Genomic DNA, 22,280 nt, shown 5'->3' with positions numbered 1-22,280 from the left:
AGAATCAAATGAATGAAATATTCCAGAATAGGGGTTCCTAACATAGATTCCCCACACAGTAAGCATTGTTTTGTCTTGCATGCTATAATTCTACAAAGTGGACAAAATTAAAATCTATATTAATTCAATTCCTGCAGTAATGAAAGCTTCAGTGTTGTCTAACACTGTGCTCTCAAACTGACCGCCATACCCTTTTCTCTCCAATACCAACCAACATACTTTGTGTTCAATAAAAATGAATGGCCTGGTTGAATACATACAGATGGATTCGGCAAGTGACACAGGAGCCAATCTGTCTGGCGACGAGGGCAGGAGAGAGAGCATCTGATAAAGTCAGAGGTAACAGCAAGGCAGCCTACGAGTAGCCTTATAAATCACAGTAAGACATCAGCTTTCCTCCCAGGAAGACGGAAAATCATTAGTGGACATTGTTCTGGGGAGTTACTGGGTCGGTCTCACATATCTTAACAAAGCTTAGGCTACTTTGCTGAAATGATGCTGAAGAAGGGTAGCAGAGGAGACCTGGGAGGAGAGCTTTTCCAGAGATGATGATTGCTTGGGACAAGGCAGTGTCAATACAAAAAAAAAATTGCTATTTTTCTCTTAATATAAGGAAAGCAGAAACAATTGTGCAGAAACATTCAAGGCCAATCAACATCTAGAGATCAAAATTTTCTCCTCATTTGCCTGATCACATGTAACCATCTACCTTCAAACCATCCGTCAAGTACTTGGAAAAAGCAGATGACAGTGGCTTCAAAGAGTGTGAGTGTGTGTGTGTGTGTGTGTGTGTGTGTGTGTGTGTGTGTAAGAAAGGGAAGAGTTGTCTCTTTACTGAGTTTATTGAGATATAATTTAAATATATAATTTATATGCTATAATAATGATTCAGCATTTCTGATTTCAGCAAAAATAACGACATATCATTAACTGAGGGATGAGTTATGCCCTAAGGTCCATGAGTAAAGGTAGAAACCAGAAGTTCAATTTAAGTTTCGAAACACCAATTAGATACCCAAGCAGAGAGAGAACAGGCCACTGAACGTACAAGTGTAGAGTACAGAAAGGTCCAGGTCAGAGGTACAGGTAACAAAGAGACATCCTAGGCAATAACTCATAATCACAGAGACTGGGCCTATAAGGCATAGATAGATAGATAGATAGATAGATAGATAGATAGATAGATAGATAGATAGATAGATAGACAGACAGACAGACAGACAGATAGATAGATAGATTATTAGATACAGGATAATTCTACTTCCTTCTTCCAGTTCCTCCTCTTCTTTTTTTCTGATTCTCTTCTTTTCAAGATAGGATCTTACCATGCAACCAAGGCTAGCTTTGACTATACTCTCCTCCTGCCTTAGCCGCCCAAATGTCAGAACTAAATATGTAGTTTTTAGTACTACATGTACATTTGCCATGACTTCCAGTTTGATAGGACTGAAAAGAGAGTAAAGTGACTCAGTGCCAAGGGCAGGACGTATCCATTCAATGTCTCACATATGCCACATACATAGACACGGTGGGTACCTAGTCAAAATAAAAAGATCCCTAGAATTTCATCATTTCCACTGCAAAACAAAGTAATCACAAAAGGTAACAACTCCCATTTTAGTATAATTTTTGTCAGATGTCACTAAATTCCACTGGATCCTAATAATAAATACATACTGAAGGAATAAAATCACCAAAAATAAACAGAAGTGGGAAAGTCATGTTCGACATCAAGAAGCTATTTTAAGGTCTTTGTTTTCAGAAGGCAATTACTGGTATTTTATTGCCAAATTCCCACAGACATTCATAACTCGGTGTGTTACATAATATGCAGATCCGCTAGGATGAAGAATCCAGTGTACAATATAAACCATTCTTTAAGAATACATGTGATGACGAGTGCAGAAATATGGAATTGTAGAGAGCTCAATAAGCACAAGGGTACGGGGCCTGTGTCTGCACACTGAGTGCAGCAGCAAGAGAATGATTCTTTACTCATAAAACCAATAAAGATGGGCCAGCAAGATGGTTCAGCGGGGAAAGGTGCTGGCCACCAAGTCTGACAACCTGAGTTTAACAACGTGAGTTTGATCCCTGGAACCTACAGTGGAAGAGAAGAATTGATGTCTGAAAGTTATCCCCTCGTAGCTGGGCAGTGGTGGTGCATGCCTTTAATCTCAGCACATAGGAAGCAGAGGCAGGCGAATCTCTGCGTTCGAGGCCAGCCTGGTCTACAAGAGTTAGTTCCAGGACAGGCTCCAAAGCTACAAAGCAGCCCTGACTCAAAAAAGCAAATAAATAGAAAAATAAAAAAAAAGTTATTCCCTTGTCTATAGTACATTCTCCTTCTCTCTCATTTTCATTATCTCCCTCTCTCTCCCTCCTTCCCTGATGTATGTACGCACACACACACACACACACACACACACACACACACACACACACAAAGAGCAAGCATCATTCTAAAAGTCAATAGACACAAGGAACATTACAGAATTCCCACGTGCACACCTTGTTCCACGTCATGTTCACGTTTCTCAACCCTTCTGAAAGCTTGTCTCTTTCGCGCAAACTCAGATTTTTATCAGAAAGCACTTCCAGTTCTGCTCTGTTCAGCCATTTGAGATTTTCAGCCTGAACATCCATCTCTTGGGCTAAGTCCTGAAAGCATCATCAGAAGACAGGCGGTTAGAAGGTTCTAAGGGAAGATTACAGAATTATACTAAGAACGTTCTTGGGAAACTATTCCTATAAATTCTGGGTCCGAGATTCTCATATGGAAAGCAAGCTTGCTGACAGTGTTAACACACTCTCACCAACAGGACACAAACAGAGACTTATGTGTACATGCATGCACAAACACATACTTTTATTATTATTTCTAATTAGGTGTATGTGCTGGTAGGTAGGTATGGACATGGAATGCAGAGACTAAGAGAAGGCATCAGATTCAGATTCCTTGAAGCTGGAGTTATAGGCAATTGCAAGCAACCTGACTGACTTGGGTACTGGGAATCGAACTCAGGTCCTCTGCAAGAGCAGTTAGTGCTCTGACCTGCTAGGCCATCCCTCCAGGCCCAACATATGTCTTCTTGTTTTCATTCATTTGCTGCCCATACTCACCAGGCTCATACTATATTACACTGGTAAGTTAAGGCTCATTTCCGATCGCCACCTTTCCATCTTCACGCTGTTCTATCCTTTGTAAATCTTTCAAATATTTTACAAACAGGACATTTGAAGAAAATTATTGATTCTTTAGGTAAAATAGAAACACTGGGTATTCTCATACAACAAGGAAAAAAATTTAATAAATGTTTGCCCCGTATTTCCCATCATTTCTAAGTTTCTTTTGCAACTTGGACCATACTTCTCTATGAGCCAAACTTCGCAAAATGGGTAAATACCTTTTAAGTATAGATTTATATGTGTGTATATATATTTTCTCATTCAAATGCAATCTTTTGATATTAACATTTTAAGTGTGTCTGTGTGCACATGCCCACGTGTACATGTGAGTATGTTAGTATTTTAAGTGTGTTTGTGTGCACACGCATGCATGCACATACATGTGGAGGTCAGAGTGTGAGTTTTGCGAGTCAGTTTCATCTCCCACCTTACTGAAGTGGGGTTTCTCTTGTACTGAGTCCTCCAGGCTAGCTGGCCCTTACGCTTCTGGGTAATTCTCTTGTCTCTACCTAGCTGTAGGAATGCCGTACTACAGAGGCGTACTATCACATCCAGATTTATTACAAAGGTAGGAGAGTGAATGAAGTCACCAGACTATCACGGTGAATGTATTATCTGATGAGTCATCTTACTGGTTCCATGATTTCCTCCGGAACATAAATTCTGCTCACTGTTCTACTGTTAATGTCTTGATTCTGAACACAAACTACAAATGCTTGCGGACATGAGTATTCACAGAGAGTTGGTATTTAGATATCAATCTATCTATCGTCACGTATCTTTATACAGTGTGTGTGTGCACGCATGTGCACATGTGCAGGTATACAACTGCTACAAATTCTCATTGCCTACAAATTAACAAAGGAAATCGGATTGCTGGACGGTTCCATTAAGCCGGCTTCGAGCTGCGATGAGTTAATTGCACAACACAGAATTTTCCTGTAAAAGTCACTGCGATAAATAAGAAGCAGCAATTTTTTTCTAAACCTAAAAATTAAAAACTATACTTTGTGGCTGTGTTGCTACTAAATCTTTGAACCTAATAGTAGGGCCATGGTGACTTGCATTCTGCTTGATCTGTGCATGACCAAAATGATGGCTGCTTGTTTAAGAAAAAAATCTTTCGCCACACTGTCCATAAAGGACAAAGCTTCATTTTCCTTTCCATTTCAGCCACAACTATCTTATTCCTAAGGGGAAAAAAGCATCAGAAGCCTCTGGAAATCCAGAGACACTCCTTACTGTCAGTTCCTGTGGATTCTCCTCTGGGTCCATGGAGGAGCTCTTCTGCACGGAGGTCTCCACCCTTGTCAGCCAGCAGAGAAATTCATCCAGTCGTCTTCTGTATACAGCCACTTGCTTATTTTCTCCTTTTAGCCTAAGAGAAAACAGCATGGAAAATGCTGACAGAGACCACTAAGCAGAACAGTATGCATTTGTTTTGGAAATCCAGGCCCCATGAAACAAACAGAAAACCTAATTACATTAAATATGTTTTAAATTAATATTAATTGCCATGTATATGGACTACCATACTAAAGATTATATATAAGACTAAAGAATTTTTTTCCTTAATTAAATTCAGATACACTGGAAAAAGAAATCTTATCTTCTCCTCTTAAAAAATTAAATGGCAAGCTAATAAGAAAATTTTAAAGCCAGCTATTATTGTATAATAAAGTATTATTTAAGAAAAAATAAAAATGTCCTTGTATAAAATAATAAGGAAAAATTCATAATTTTCTCTGAGTTCTCCATGGAGACAGAAAAACATCCTTTTATATTTTATTCGCCTAAGGCAGAAAGTATTATTCCATTCCACCCATATGACAGCAAAAATATGAATGAGGAAAGAACTGAGCATTGAAATCCTCTACAAGTGTCAGAGAAATACACATATACATGCTTGGTGTGTTCATTAATAGAAATAGAAACTATGCGTTATGCAAAGGAGATCAAGGGGAAATACAGCCCAAGTCTTAAAGGGTGCAAGGGAAACAGTGAGCGGAATAGGGAAGCAGAACTCTGACTGTCTAATTAGTTCTTTTCAATGGTGCAAGAATAACATCCAGGAACACCAGCCATCTGTCAGAAGACGCAAGTATGATCAGAACCCATGTGACAAATAAGACTGTCAATTTAACAAAGAAAAGAGTTTGAAGGCTGTTTGGGGCTTAGTGGCGTCATTATTTTTAAAGTTACTATAATTGGACACTAATTCAAAACTGCATGCAGCACCTTAATGAATGATACTGCGCCATCCCTAGTGGGAATTTACTTCTATGCTACCTTTTGTATTTTTAATTATAAAATAATGATACAGTAGATATGACTCAATTTTAGTTAATAGGCATCTAACAGATATACTGGAAAAGTATAATATTTAGAACTATTGTAATACTTTTAAAAGAATAAAAATTCCTTAAAAATTAACTTATTTTTAAAAAGAAGAAAATGCAGCTTCAAAAAAGTGAAGCACTTAATGATGATGGTTGAAGTTATAATAAAATGAGTTTAAAAATATTTAATGTAACAACTTTGGAGATACCCAGAATACTTTGTTCCAGAAATATTAAAAATTAAATTTCCAGTGTTTCACAACTAATTTCTGAATTAGTTGAAATTAGTTAATTGAAAACATGACTAATTTCATGTTTTCAAACTAGAATTATAAAAGAAACTAATATTGTCAAGCAATTTCAATAAGACGGATTTGAGTCACTTAACACATTCATCTGCAAACTAGCTAAAAAGAATGCACACTTTATTATCCCCGAGGATAGAAACAAATTATAAATTCCTGGCCAAACACTGGACAGGAATTGATTATTTAGGAATAGCACCATAAACTGCAAAACTGTGTGACTATTGACCTGCAGGCACTCCATACAAAAACAAACTGATCAGTGTGGTCATGCTCAATGACGCTGACCTCTTGGAGCTCCAAGGTGGCCCCAAGACAAATAGGTTACAGGACAGAAGTGAAGTTTACCATGAATTCACGAAAACAAATACTGCTTTAGTGAAAATATCAGAAGCGAAGAAAGGGATGTACTGTTCACTTCACTTCCAAAAACTAAGTAAAATTATGTGTCAAAGTTATCTTGTTAGTTTGGGGAGGAATGACTACCAGACTCCACAGATAGCCGCCTGAAAATCGTGGGGGAATTTCTGCGGCTGCTGTTCGTATCCCAGCAGCGGCGGGACTGAGCACAGCACCTAAGTTCAGAAGCATTTCCCCTTCCTCTGCACACCTCTCCCGTGCCATGGCTGTGGTACCCACACCTCCCACGTCTCCTTGCTCTACATCTTGTCCTGAGAAGGTTGGTACAGTGTAGCTCCAATATCCCCCAAAGGCCCGTAAGTCTATAGGGCAATGGTGGAAATTGAACAAAACCTGGTGAGCTGGTAGGAAGTCTTCAGTTCGTGGAGAGTGTGACCTTGAAGGAGAATCTGTCATAGGTGCCTCATTTTCCTTTTTACCTCTTCTGTTTCCCAGCCATGAAGCGGTCATCTGCTCTAGCGGGCACCCTTGCCATGATGTCCCACCACGAGGCCAAAGCAATTGGGCCTCACTGACCTCTGCAAAACTGTTACCCAAAATCAAGCCTCTCTCCTCAGAAGCTAACTCATCTCGGTTGAGCGCTACTGCAGCAGCAAGCTGACTACCACAAAGGCTCACCCTAGAAAGAATTTATGGGAAATTGTTACAAATGCCTCGAAAGTCAGATTCAGCATCCCTCTTCATTAATGCCAAATTCCACAGATCGTCGCGCCTGCCTCTGCGACAGCATCTTCATGGAGATGTAGGCTTTAATCACACTGTCTTTCCCCTTTAAACTTGATCTTCTCAGTCTGGGTTCTTTGTGATATTTAAATCCCCAGTGCTAAACATAAAGCTCAGAGGATGTTGATGAAATTGATTAAATTGACCATTAGCAATAAATATACCGAAAGAACACACCAAGAGAATGAGTTCAAGAGAAACTATTCTAAGAATAGGTAATTGGAAGTGTTCACCATGAAAAGTTAAGACATAAATATTTTTCAAACACTGTCTCATTTAGTCCTCATAAAACTGTCTGACGTCATAGCTCTCCCTTGTAGAGGGGAGACAGTGATTGGAAGTGCTGTGGTGGCCAGCACGGCACAGGGTGCATGCAATAGTGGTATAATCCGGTTGTGCAGCCAACAGCTCTCTTACTGGACTTACGACCCGCTCAGCAAAATGGTAACCATGCATGGTACTGGAAACCTGGCCAGCTACCAAAGGCTGGTGAGCTATGGACCTGGACATGAACTTACAGTTGTCACTTAGCTAAGTCAGCATCATTCCGTATTTAGACTTATTCCCCTACGTAAGTGTAATTCTCATCCCTCATCAAAGAAACCTCTTGGCAACAGAAAGTGAGCATTCCAACATGTCACATGGGTGCCAGAGATCTGAACTAGGGTCCATGCTTGCATGGCCACCATTTTATTGACTGAGCCATCACCCTAGCCCCAAAGAAAATTTTATACATATGACATCTGAACAGAAGAGTGAGCATTTCTAGACAACCTAAAAACAACCACAAAGAACACGGACAGCAAAAGTCTTAAATATCACCAGCACTTATATCATGGTATTATACCAGATAGCATGTATTTTATATGAAAATTTCCCCCCTCTCCTCAAATGCTCAGAACCGAATTATCACCTGAGCTGCCGATCCTTCACTTCAGCTACAAGGCTGCTCCAGCGCTGGTTCAAAACCGCCAGTTTATCCTTCAGGAAACTTGCATCTGAGGGGCGGAGCCTGTGCACAATGGCCTCCCCTGTTTGGTTTGCAGCCACCACGCTGGGCTGGTGGCCGCTGATACCCTCTTCCAGTTCCTACGAAGGATTACACGCCATCAATTTCCTCCACTTGATCAAACTTTCCAGATACCTTACATGCACCCCATAGTGCAGCATCAATTTAAAAGCTTCAGAAACAAATTCCTGGGAGGGCTTTTTATATTCGTGACAACGCGATTTCGAACAAGTTAATTACATTTCCAGGGACACATGGATGTGAAAGCTATCTGAAAATTGAAACCATCCTCATGAATGTTGTCAGGCAAAATATACTGACACAGGACACCTTAATAACAAGAAACAAGTATCAGCTGTTTACATCCAAGCAGGTGCATCAACCACATTTGATTTAAGTGAACTGCCTATCATCTTACAACCAAATATGTAAAAGAATCTTGCAACACACATGCATGCACACACGTGTGTACATACATGCATTTATGTATACATGTGCACAAGCATATGTGCACAAATACAACTTTTATGTGCAGCCATTTATAAACAATCCTCAATGTGCATTTTATTGAGATGTTGCCTTCGGCTGCAAAAGCTTTAAAGAAACAGATTAAAGGACTACTTTAAAGTCAAGTCTAAATACTTATCTGTAACTCAAATTTTCAAGAAAAATGTATACCCTGTTGACAAGCAGGGGTGTGGGGCACTGCTTTGACTTCCCATGAACTGTTCACAGAAAATAAGATTTTGAAAATGTAGTAAGGCAAGAAACAGCTTTGGCAATGGAAGACTGAACGTGTGCTGGTTCCATCACTGTCTTTAGTGACCTAGTGTCGGGAGAGCCGACTTTGCTGTCGGCTGCTTATTCTCAAGGCAGAGTCCCACAAGAGGCTTGCCCTGTCCATCGAGGGTGGTATACTTTCATAAACAATTATCAATGACATGTATGAACACACAAATGGGATGCCTATGTGTTTAGGGGCAGAAAGCACAGGTGAGTATGCATACAGCTTTCTCAGTTGTATGCTGGTCAAAGCTCTTGGAATTTCAAAACTAGAAACTAGGAGTAGAACCAAAAACTGATAGTGATAAAAACTACAGTGATGTATGCACGTGTGAATAAAAAAAAAATCAACAGATTCGTTTCCAACTTTTGTAACACATCTTAGCAACCATATCTAAACAAGCATCCAACCTTCCATACATCCCTCCGGACACAGGAAGCACTCACCAGCTGGTGTGTCCTGGCTTTCTCCAGGTCCAGGCTACCGTCTGGAGCACAGGTATCTACCAGGAGGTCTTCAGCTTCAGATATCCACTGTGTGAGGTCATCCAGGTCCTGGTGGAACTGCCTCCATTCCTCCACAGTCCTGGCTAAAGACCTGGAGCACAAGAAACAGAATCAGAGGAGCTTCAAAGCTTTGCAGAACCACCTAGAAACATGTTTTCCTTAATAATCATAATAATAACCAATAATAATAATGCCAGTCAATACCATCTCATTTAAAGTTTAAATTGAGTAAAATCACAGCTCCTGGTTCTACAGAACATTTCAAGGTAGGTTGTGTTTACTAATTACCTTTTCAACCTCATGCCAAATGCAAAACAGTGCAAACTCCATTGCCATTTCTCCGCCTTCTCTCTGCATAATATCTCTGTTTTTTAAAAAGATTTTTGCCTGCTCTGACTTACAAAGACACTTTTGATTAATTGTAGGCATTTTAATTCACCCAAATTTATACCCTTACCATTTAAGTACCATGAAACATAAAAATGTTATTAATTATTCTATTCTCCTAAAATGTATGTGATTTTACTACTGATTGAAGGCTTCATTTAAAGTTAGAACAAACCCAAAGGAAAGAATAATTATTCTAGAATATTTAAGAGAAATTTTACTAAACTGAATGAGGAAATTTATAATTTAAAAATGAAAATATGGTATTTAACTGAAATTGATCACATAATAAACTATAAAAAGCAGAACTAAATTAATATAAAATAACATAATTATAAATTATGACATTATTACTAACAAACAATAAAGGTAATGAATCTATTGGGGAAAAATTGGTCATTTGTTTAAGAAAAATGAGCCAACAGAGCCAGTCAGTGTTTAGCGTAGACAAAACGTTGTCTAAGGAGGTTGGGTGGTGGTGGTGTATGCCTTTAATTCCAGCACTTGGGAAGCAGAGACAGGTGGATTTCTGAATTCGAGGTCAGCCTTGTCTACAGAATGAGCTCCAAGACAACCAGGACTGTTACACAGGGAAACATTGTCAAAAAAAACCAAAAACCAAAAACCAAAAAAAAACCCGAGAGAGAGAGAGAGAGAGAGAGAGAGAGAGAGAGAGAGAGAGAGAGAGAGAGAGCTGTCCAAGAATCATTTGAAAAGTGGAGGTGTATGAACAATACTCAGGATACTGAAGTAGGAGTATATAGCTACTGAGCTGGGTGGTAACACATAATACATTCCAAAATCTAATTCTGATGGATCATTAAACAGAAATTTCAAATCAAACAACTAAGATTGTTTTTAAAACACACACGATTGCTTACTCACACACAGAAAATGTAAGGAAAGGATACACAAGTTTCATTAATTTTATGCAATCACAAAAGAAACAACTATCAGATATAATGTTACAAAACTAAGCTTATTGTATATCAAAGGGCACACTGGAGTTCAAGTGACATACAAAAGACTGTAAGTAGTCACACAATAAACAGAAAACATACATAATATCTGTAAGGAAGCCAAAAAATTTGAAACAATAAGTAGCAATCCCTTGGATTAAAAGATGAGCCACGCTGCTGTGAAGAATCTTCAAATCCCACTGACCACGAAGAGAAAATAAGACAGCAATGTAACCCATCACCGTAATACCGGTGAAACAGTCTTGTCAAAGTTAGCCAGAGTTCTAAAGGAAGGGCATAAATACCACTGGCGGGACACAGTAGCCAATTTCATGTTATAATACAGAGAGAGTTTCAGTGTCTTTTCATTTTTTAATTGTCTTCATCTAATAACTAATGTGGGTGTCCTTCTGTATATGTGTTGCTTTTATTGGTTAACAAATAAAGCTGTTTTGGCCAATGGCTTAGCAAAGTAAAGCCAGGCAGTAAATCTGAATAGCGATGTAGAGAGAGAGAGTAGGCAGAGTCAAGTAGACGCCAGTCAGCCTCCAAGGCCAGTCAGCCTCCAAGGAAAGAATACATGTAGAAAATGAGGAAATGCCGCGACCATGTGGCAATACATAGACTAATAGGAATGACTTAATTTAAGATGTAAGAGCTATCTAGAAATACACCTGAGCCATTGGCAAAACAGTGTTGTAATTAATATAGTTTCTATATGATTATTTGGCTCTGGGCAGCCGGAGAGCAAAAGTGCAGTCTCCCTTAACAAAGAACCAAGTGTTATGATTTAAATGTGAGATGTGGCCCATAGACCCATGCGTTTGAATACATGATCACTGGCTGGTGGTACAGTTTGGGATGGGCAGAACCGTAAGAAGACAGGGCCTCATGGAGGAAGTGCATACCTCTTAGGAGGCTTGGAGGTATTATTCTACCCCACTTCCTCTTCTCTCTTCACTTCCTGATTGCTGACATAATGTGACCAGACAGCCTCCTCCTTGCAGCCATGACTAGCCTATCATGCAAACTGAATTACCTGTACCCATAAGCCAGAACAACCTTCCTCCTCTAAGTTGCTTTGATTAGGTATTTGTATCAGCAATGAGGAAAGTAACTACTATCCCAGGTCTAACAAAAAATATGTATAAGGATAGACATAAAGATGCTCCCTAACTACACAAAGAGGCTGTTTTAAAAATCTACATAGCAATAAATCTGAGTTCTATTTCTTCAATGACTGAACAGTCACATGAATTGTAGAGCTAAAATATTTTGACAATATGATCCCTTGTTTTTGCATCTGAATATTTCCAGTGGATTACTCTGTGATAACCTCCCTGTTGCACAGTGCTTTTCATTGGGCTATCTCTCGCTAATCCAAACAGTAATCTTGCCCATTTCTCTTTTCTCCTATTCACAAGCCCCTGTGCAAAGGCTACTAAGAGAAAAGCTCCAAAACATTCTATTAGGCAGAAGATTTTCAGAGGCAAAAAAAGAAAGAAAGAAAACTTGGTGTGATATATGGATTCCAATTATCTGAAGGTGGTGAATATGGATTCGAATTATCTGAAGCTGCCTCTGCTCCTCATTCACATTAATCATGGCATCCCGGAGAAAGGAACATTAATAAAATCCCTTTTAATTAAAGAGAGAGACTTTCCTTATGCTAAAACTAAAGGAACTTCCATACTATCAAGATATGTTCTAAATGGTTGTGGCCTGTGGTCACATTTCTCTTTAAGGAATGGGGCTTGTCTCTACTTATTAAGCAGGTCATATTAGAAAAGATGTAGAAAGTGGTTTCCATGATCCTGATGTACACACATATGGACGCTTCCAGTGACCTGGGAACTGGCCCTCACATTACTTCAACACCCATTTAACTCACACCTACCCTTTCCGATCACTGTACATTCTATTCACTCGGTCCCATTTCGCATTCAGCTGACTGAGCATGTCCCTGATCTGAATGGCTTCAGGACCAGAAGCTTCGAGGATGACATCCGGCTGCTTCTCGTGAACAACTGCAATCTGCTCTCCAAGTTTGTCCAGCTGATCTTTGATATCCTGCAAACATTCCATCATATAAAAACAGAAATCAGTAAAGTTAACAAAAAATAACAGAATCACATAAAATAGTCATTTAAAATAATAGTGAGGCTAATTACTGTTGGATGTGCAAACTGAGGAATTTTCTATGTAAAAATCTATATTAGCCCAAATGTGAGGAATACCATCACAATGGTGGATTGGGAAGCATCCTCCCTGATGTTCTGACTGGCTTGTGGACAGGATGTAGGAAAGGCTTTAACAACATTCAATGAAGGTAAGGAAAGGCTTAGATCTGGAATTAGAGTTTTAAATACCTAATCACAGTAGCTTAAATGAGAAAATGAGTTATCAAATCCATCACATACGCCAGTTCCTTCAGAGATTTTATTATGATTTTATATAGAAGTGCAATCAATTATATGGAAAAGAAACTTTCAAAGAACTGAAAACTTGAAATCGCAATCAATATGCAATTCCACACCCGGGCAACTAGCCAATCTTAAATCAATATGGATGACCTGACATCACTTGACACAAGTGACAATCAAGTTTCTATCTGATTAAAATAAGGTCTCTGTTGTTGCAAATAACTGTGCATACACAAAAATCCAAACACATTTTTAATTGAAAAAAAAATTGTTACATCCCTCCAGTGAATACAGTAAAGCTTCACTATTTACACATAGTATCACTAACTTGGAACAATCAAGGATTTTGATCATGTTAAGTAAGTACAATAGCATCTGAGCATGGTGATTCATGCCTGGAAGCCAGCTCCCAACAGGCAAAGGGAGAGGGATGTGAACATCAAATTACCCTGGGCTATCCAAGGAGGCCCTGCCTTTAATAAACCAAAAGGGGAGAGGAAAGGGGGAGAAGGGGAGGGAAGAAAGGGAGGGAGAGGTAAAGGAGGGAAGGAATCCTTACATTGTTTCTTCACTTTATCTATTAACCATGGCTACTACCTTTCAGCACTTAGATTTTTACCTTCAGAGAGTCTTCTTGGAAAGAGAAGTCTTCGTAAACAGTGGTGTTCAGCTCAGGAATATTAAGCGATAATTCAATGTCATCCATAGTGAGTAAAATTTTATTAATTTCAACCAGATAATCCGCAGGGAGGGCCGATGACGCAATTTCAGAAGAAAGTGGAATCATTTTCCTCTGCTGGATAGAGATTGTCTGTTAAAAAAAAATCAAAGAAATAATGCAGGCATTTTAAAACCTCCCCAGAAAAGTAACAGCAAACTAGGGAGAAAAAAAAATTATAGGACTGTTAATGAAGGCATTCTAGAAATCCAACCAAAGTATCAAGAGCCGTAGATAAGGTAAATGTGATCAAAACACATTGTATACTTGCATAAAAATATAGCAAAACCACTATCATATAAAATTACTAAATGCTAATGAAAACAATAGCATTAAATGCATTTTTTTTCTATTTTAACCGTTGCTGCTATAGAAGCTCAACAAACTTTATTTCCGCTTCCATCTGCAGTTTGCTGCCACACCTCATAGACAAGCTAACGTCAATCGCTGGCGTCTACGTTTATCTAACAAACAGGAAGCACAACTGCTTCTCTGAGCTGTGAGGAAAACACAAATAAGTTGTCTGGTCGTCAGTTCTACAGGAAATAAACCATCTTAGGAGCATCATTACATCATCCTTCCACAAGATCACAATTAGATTAAATACTTTGTAGGCCACACTGCTCAAAACTAAAGCTAAACATGTTTTCCAAGCATATTCAAGGGACACAGTGGCACACACCTATCTGTCTTACTCCATGTGGCGCTGAGAGAGGAGGAGCCTTCGGTTCAAAGCCAGTGAGGACAACATACATGAGACCAGGTTTCAGTGTTGGATGAATTAAACTAATTAACCAACACAAGAAATGCCATGAGGGTTCTGAATGAAATGATATCAATGTAACTTTGAGACAGCAATGCTGGGCACAGACACCTGACGCAGCAGACTAATGCATCCTAAAGTGTTGGACTCAGGCCTCCTTTGCCATACAGTAGAAATCCTGTATTCTTCACTCAGAATAAAGTGCTGTCTGCAGTGGGCTGCTTGCTCTTTATTCCTTGATAGCTAAAGTTTAATAAATAAATCTACTTTCGTTTTTCTTTTTTCTGCTTTTTTGAAACAGGGTTTCTCTGTGTAGCCCCTGATGTCCTGGAACTCACTCTGTGGACCAGGCTGGCCTCAAACTCAGATCATAGGCTGCTGGCCTCAAACTCAGATCATGGGCTGCTTCCTGGGTCACATGACAGGCTATTATTCTGCAAGGCCACAGTGACCTGAGACTTCACAGTAAACAGGGCAGATCAATAACAGCATTCTAAAGATCAAGATTAAAACAAACAAGCAAAAAGAATACGCATTCATCAAGACACTCCCATCTACTACCCTGCTTAGGGGTTTCCTGTCCCTCTCTACCTTTTGTAGAAGCTCTGCAGTTCAAAATGTGTTTTCTACTCCCCAAATAGACTTTCCTCCCAGTGTGATAAATCAAAATGCCCTATAATGAGAGAGATAGATAGATAAAGAGAGAGAGAGAGAGAGAGAGAGAGAGAGAGAGAGAGAGAGAGAGAGAGATCCTGAAAAGACATGGGGAGGACCACAAGGGTTGGGGGGATTAGGGTACAGGGAGAGCTAGGGAGATGGCTCAGTGGGAGTTTGAATCTTTTCACAACCTGTGCTTGTAGTCCTGGGCTGGGGATAGGAGACAGGAGGATGCTGGGAGCTCACTGGCCAGCCTGCCAGTGAAACCCTGAGCTTCAGATTCAGTGAGGCTCTGTCTCAAAAACTAAGGAACAATACAGGAAAATATCTAGTGCCCTCCTCAGGCATCTGTGTGGTTCTGCTTTTGCCGCTGCCCCTGCCCCTGCCTCTGCATGTACACTCCCATGCATATACCACACATCACAGCCACACACAGGCTTCCGGGGCACAGAAACAAAAAGACAACATGGTACATGCAGCAGAGTTCTGAAATGAGATGGCGTTACATGGGGTAGCTCCCATCTCATAATATAGCCCACACAGATAAGGGAGGAACTAAATATTTTATATCTTCTACTTTGTTGTTATTGACCCAATAAGGCAGAAAAAAATGCTGAAATGGAACAGAACTACTATTCATCAACTTTCTGAAAGAAAAGGACATTTTAGTAGGCAAAACAAGCTTTAAAAAATCTCAAAAACTACAGTCATTATGTAGCTATGCGTATGTTAAAATAACTAAAAGACAAAACCCCACAATATAATACTACTGAATTATAATGAAGGATAATATCTGGATTTTATAAAGCATTCATATATTTCCTACTGTTATATAATTCAGTTTTGATTGTCTGTGTGCGTGTGTGCCACTGCAGGTGCACATATGTCATGGACAGGTGTGGAAGACAAAGTACAACTTTCAGAATCAGCTCTCTCACTCCACCATGGCTTCAGGAATCGCCTTCATGTTGGCAGAATGGCATACGCAACATCTGTAAGAGCTGGATCATCTCACAGACCCTATCTATTGCTTCTGTTTTTGTATGTCTCTGTGTGTGGTGTGCATGTGTATGTGCACATATGCATGCATGCAAGCATGCAGAACGCCAAGGTTGCAGTTAGAGTCTTCTTCTATCACTGTGGACCTTATTAGCTGAGACAGAGCATCTCAGTTGAACCCAGCACTGATTGACTGACATGAATAGTTTAGCCAACTGGCTTGCTGTGACGACCACTCGTCCCTCCCTCCTATGTGCTGGAATTACAGGTGGGCTGACAAATTCACCCAGCATATATGTAGGCACAAAGGATCTACACTCAGGTCCACAGACTTACACCCCAAGCGTGCCACCTGTTGAGTTGTCTACCCAACATCAAGAATTCATACCGAAATACCCCAGTTCACAACTGGGAAAAGACCAGTTAGTAGATCACATAGGAAAGTAGGTTCTGTCCCTGGGATTGCTTACTCGGAGTGCATATTGGAGTTCACTACAGCACAGCACCCCAAATACAATGAAACCTGGTGCCCAACAATAGAGGAATGGGTAAAGAAAACGGACACTGGAATTTTTTCAACCATAAAGAAAGATGAAGGTCTATGGTCAGCAGAAAAAGAAATACAGCTTAAGCATTTTAAGCAAATGAGGCCAGTGTCAGAAAGACAAATACTGTACATTTTCTCTACCGGATGGTTCCTAGACACCATAAAAGTATGAAAAATTATATTGTCATCTACAAAGGGAAAACAGAAGTGAAATTTCTAGGGGAACAATGAGAAATGATGGGAGTGAGAAGAGGTGAGACGGGGAGGGCAGAGAATACGGGAGAGCTAGGTTCAGCATACAGCACACCATGTACACCTGCATGGCTTTAGCATTATTATTATTGTTGGTAACTGTATTTCTTAAATGTGCCACTCCTAGATCTAACCTTGAAAGATTCTGACCTACCTACCCTCAGGCAAGGATGTGGCTGCTGCTGTTGCTATTTTGTTGCTGTTGTTGTTGTTATGCATTTGTTTAAAGCTCTCCAAATAATTTCAATATCCACAGTTAAAAACACCATAGGGAGATGGCTCAGTGGGTAAAGGCGTGTGCCACAAAATCTGGTGACCTGACCTTGATGCCCTCGATCTACAGGATGAAAGGACAAGCCCAGCACCTTGTCCTCTGACGTGTGTGTGTGTGTGTGTGTGTGTGTGTGTGTGTTTTAATGTGTGGATATGTACGCGCATGTATGTGCTCCTAGATGTGCAGTTACACCTGTATACCCAAGCACGTACATGCACGTGTGTAGGGCTGTCCATGTGTGTAAGGCAGAGGCAACCTCAGGTGTCATTCTTAGGAACACCACCCATCTGCTGACATGGTCTTTCACTGGTCCTATGCATGGCCTAGAGCTCACCAGTTTGGCTAGACTGTCTGGCCAACAAACCCTGAGATCCTCCTGTTTGCCACTCCAGCACTGGAAATGAATGCTGTGCCACCACGCTCAGCAGTTTCACATGGCTCTGGGCACTGAAGTTCCCGTGCTGTAAGGCACACCTTTTCCAGGCAATTGTCCCCAGTGTGCAGCCTAGTGGCTGTGATTCCTGCTTTTATGTGGCAAGATAAAAAAGAAAATAGCTGAGAGCAGTACTGAAGCCTCCTTCCGGACAGACGGGATAGTTTGCAAGGGGGCTGACTAAGAAAGGAAACAGGCCGGAGATGGACGTGGATGGCCACTTCATTCTGGTCATACAGCAAGGCCCATGCAGACAGAGACTGCATGGTCAATCAGCAAGCCACAGCACAGGAATCCACTCCGATACCAAGGAGATCAAACAAAATTGATTCCAGACAGAACAGAGGCCTGGAGAACAACATCAGTTAAAACACCACTAGGGAAAGAATCACTTAAGACTGCGAGCAGCGAATCCTACTCCAGAAAATAAGACCGACTACACCAGATTCACATCTTTAAAAACTTAAACTATTGACAGCATGGCCAGCACTCCAAAAAGAAAATAAAGGAATAAAACAGGGAGTCAGTTCTGGGAGGATGGAGACCTTCCAGGTTTCCCACACGACCACAAGTCCAAAAGAGATGACTGCAAATAAAGCTTCACATGTCTACGTCTTTGAGTAGTGCCCTCCCTGCAAATAGCAGCATATCTAGTGAAACACATCAGAAAGGAGGGGACATTAGCTTTTGAATACAGCAGATTTACAGGCAAATACAGCAAACGACGGATTGTCTTTACTGTAGTGCTAGTTCTTCTACACCGACTGCATGTGATGCCTCATTGAAAACTTGTTCATACTGATGATTTGTATGCAACTCTTTCTGGGGACAAAACAATAATGTCCCATCACCAACTCTTAAAAATAAACAAACAAACAAAAAAGCCAGTAATTAAAGAAAGTGGAAGAAATAATACAATTTTCTAACTGACGTGCTTGAAAGTATCTTTTAATATCATAGCCCTGCCCTGGCTGGCAGAAAATGGTGAAGTTACTTATTGGCCACAGAGACCACTCCATCATACCTTAATCTTGTTGTAACGGGTATGCAAAAGTAACAACTGCAAACGGATCTTTTCCTTTTTACTGTCCTCCATGGGTTCATGTAACAAATGGTCCCCTCTCCGCAGAACTTCTTCAATCTGGGCTCTCTCCTCATCCATCTGAATGGTTAAACAAACAACCATTTGCTAAAGACAAAAGTGTCCAGACAGATGTAATACTCACCATGGCTCAGCGTAAGAATTAAGCTGATAAGATAGACAGAGCAGTGTGAGCAATCTACAACAACCTGGATGATGCAACAGCTTGTGACTTCCTTGAAATACTTTATATTTGAAAATAAGATACTCCAAAGCCAGTTTATCACACCTTAGATAATGATTACATTTAGACAGAAAGTAGGGGGTAGACATGAATCAATGTGATTCATTATTATTATTATTATTATCATCATCATCATCATCATCATTATCATTATCATTATTTTGTTTGTTTGATTGTTTGAGATTAAGATTTCAGGTAGTCCAGGATAGCGTCATACTTGCTATATACCTAAAAAAGACCATGAATTCCCATGCCTCCTGCATCTGCCTCCCAATTGCTGAGTTTAGATGAGCGTGCCACCAAGCAGGGTTGTATGTAAACTTCAAGCATAACACAAGTCACTTGACAGCTTTGACAATGACCCTCATGAATCACATCTGCATTTCTTCAGTTACATGTAGCAGGTCAAGCAAGCAAATTCAAAGAGAGAAGGAAAAGAAAAAGGAAAGTAGGGCTTGAAAGCAGCCTACCTTGTCCTCATCGTTCCTGGAGTCCAAGTGTTTTTCCACAACTTTCAGCATGTTTTCTACATCATTTTCTAATTTTTCCAAGTCAGAAAAAGATCCATCAGCTTCAACAGTTCCAGCAGGACCAAAGCATTGGTAGGACGTAGGGTCCTGGTCAATCAGCATCTAGGAAAGGAAAGAGGCCTCTGAAGCATACAGTTGACTTAATTTTCCAAACTCATCCTGAAAGGTGGGGGTCACAGCAGGAACCAGCATTTATCTGAAATGGCTTCTATGTCACTCATCACAGAGCAAGGATGTTTGACAATCTGGGCTTCTTAGAATAACTCATTTTTCAACCTTCAGCCAGGGGCGTGAGGTGTGAGCTGACTGTGGCTGCTTGGCGCAGAATGGCAGATGCCAAAGTGAACAGAACACCCTAAAGGAGACAGGGTCATGAGTCAAGCCATGCCTGACACAGTCATAGAGGAACGATCACCAATCCTCACCCTGTGTCAGGATACCCTAGAGAATGCCTCCCTTACATGTTCAGAAGAATTTCCCTGGATTTTTTGATACTCAAACTTCAGAAAAGATTATATTTCCAAATGGCACATTTTCACAGCTATACAGAAAAACTGCATATTTTGGAAAAAGGTAAGTCAGAAGAACAATTTTAATTTAAAAAAAATGAAGAAAAGTAACATCCAGTGACAATCAAATATGAGGGAAGCCACGTTCTCACATCCTGACTACAGACACAAAATCTTTCTGTCAGTCAATGCTAAAAATCTTTGGAACAGGCCTTGTACAACCTCTACAATTCAATGAATTATAAACTCTGATGCCAAGAGAGACAAATAAGATGACTGTAACAAACACAATATTCCCAAGGAACCACAAAAATCAATAAAATTAACTTAGGAAATTATAACAGACAACAGGTTGTTACTATTAAAATCAATTTCAAGAAAGCATGTACAAAATGCTATAAACATTTTTATGTTAGTATCATGCTATGGGATAAAGTTCTTATACTCTATAAAGATTTATCACTCACATTGGTTTAATATAGGTGGGGTAACCAAACCAGAAGAATTCTGGGAAGAGGAAAGGCTCAGTCTGCAGTCACCACCCAGATACAGAGGAAGCAAGATGAGAATACTGCATTGAGAAAGGTGCCAAGCCGCATGGCTAAACATAAATAAGAATTATGGATGAATTTAAATTATAAGAGCTAGTTAATAATAAGCCTGAGCTAATAGGCCTACCAGTTTATAATTAGTATAAGTCCCTGTGTGTTACCTTGGGACCGAATGGCTGTGGGACCAGGCAGGACAGAAACTTTCCTCTACAAATGGCACCAAGTGGGGCAACTACATCCACATAAAACCTGAGAGAGCTTGAGAAGGGATTCTAGACATAAAAGAACAGAGTTAAGCACAACTTCTTGGTAGAATCATTTTCTGAGGTGGGCTCTGTTTTCTAGAGGCAAGCAGAGGCATCAGGTTTCTTTAAGAGAGACTTCCTGAGTCAGTGTTAGCAGCAAAAACTGTGCAGTTCTTTTAAGAAGAATTGCCACCAAACACTTAAATGGTGTTTATGAGCAGCCTAAGGCATGCTTCTTGGTGGTGGCATTGACCTAAAAACTCCATTGAGTTGTGGTAAAAACATGGCTCCAGCCAGTACCTCCACCATGAACCTAGACTCTCAGGAAACCAAGGAGTGTGACGGATCCACCAGTCAAAGCCGTGGCTTTAATCCTAGCCATATCACTTAGCAAATTAAAGACTCATATGGTCAGAAAAAAAGAGAGATATACAGTTAAGACAGATTCAGACAGAAATAAACCTCTGAATGATTCACAGTGTGTTTAAAAATATACATAGGCTTGGGAGAGAAAAGAAAAAGGATAGAGAAAGTCCTTTAAAAAAGAAATATAATCGGGGTGGTGGCACATGCCTTTAATCCCAGCACTTGGAAGGCAGAGGCAGGTGGATTTCTGTGAGTTTCAAGCCAGCCTGGACTACAGAGTGAGATGTAGGACAACCAAAGAACACAGAGAAACCCTGTCTCACAAAAAAAATTAAAAATTAAAATAAAAGTAATAGAGTTTTAAAAAAGTCACATAAAGGTGGAAAATACACAGAGAGCATGAATACTGTATGTTAGTGCTATCTTTGAATTGTTTCACTGATGAAGAAGGAGAAACAGCTGCTAAAAGACATTTGATTATAAATGCTATAGGATTAATCGAACCTACATATTTTGAAAATGCCTTGACTTCAAAATTTAAGTCAAAAGATATGTTACTTTGGAGAAAAGGTTTTGCTTTTGTTTCCACAGAAAAATAGAAGCTATAGATTCATTCTGGATTAAGAAAAAGAAGGTTTGATCGAGGAAGACCCCCCTGAAAAATCTCCATTAGGAACTGATGGCCCAGATGATCCAACATTTCAGAGGAAGAGCACCTTTATTGCAGTTTACACTTAGTTCTACATCCAGAACAGCTTCAAGACTGTTGGCTGAGAAGAACAAGTCTCACAGAATACTACAGTCAGGACCTGACCATAATCCTAAATTTTCTTTGTGTCCCCATAAGATTATCAGCACCCCCAATCAGCAGGAAGTAGCCTAGAAAACTATACACACTTTCACAAAGAATGGATTATAGATGTTTGTCTTTGTTTAGAATTTGGTTGCAAGTTGTTACATATAATGGTCAGGAAAAAACTAAACCAATGAGATTAGATTCAGAGTTCTTGTTTTGAAAAGAAAAACAAAAGTGATGGGCTATGGGATAATGCTCTTGTACCCTGTAA

At 39.9% G+C, this 22,280-nt stretch overlaps 1 protein-coding gene across 7 annotated transcripts in view; it reads right to left on the bottom strand.

The window, feature by feature from the left end:
- The window catches only part of Utrn (utrophin), a 504,577-nt gene that overhangs the window by 270,341 nt on the left and 211,956 nt on the right, over nucleotides 1-22,280 (bottom strand). For all 7 annotated transcript variants that reach the window (XM_087911817.1, XM_087911819.1, XM_087911818.1 and 4 more), the window contains 8 exons: nucleotides 19,483-19,644; nucleotides 18,712-18,849; nucleotides 13,664-13,855; nucleotides 12,519-12,691; nucleotides 9,216-9,366; nucleotides 7,890-8,065; nucleotides 4,432-4,567; nucleotides 2,512-2,661 (listed from right to left, as the gene is read on the bottom strand). In XM_087911817.1, the coding sequence (XP_087767943.1) occupies nucleotides 2,512-2,661; nucleotides 4,432-4,567; nucleotides 7,890-8,065; nucleotides 9,216-9,366; nucleotides 12,519-12,691; nucleotides 13,664-13,855; nucleotides 18,712-18,849; nucleotides 19,483-19,644 (1,278 nt within the window). The remainder of the gene's footprint in view (nucleotides 1-2,511; nucleotides 2,662-4,431; nucleotides 4,568-7,889; nucleotides 8,066-9,215; nucleotides 9,367-12,518; nucleotides 12,692-13,663; nucleotides 13,856-18,711; nucleotides 18,850-19,482; nucleotides 19,645-22,280) is intronic.

This window comes from Myodes glareolus, chromosome 1 (genome assembly GCF_982192425.1).
Source record: "Myodes glareolus chromosome 1, mMyoGla1.1, whole genome shotgun sequence".
Taxonomy (NCBI): Eukaryota; Metazoa; Chordata; class Mammalia; order Rodentia; family Cricetidae; genus Myodes; species Myodes glareolus.
Note: the sequence above shows the minus strand (reverse complement) of the source record. Positions and strands in the feature narration are given on the sequence as shown.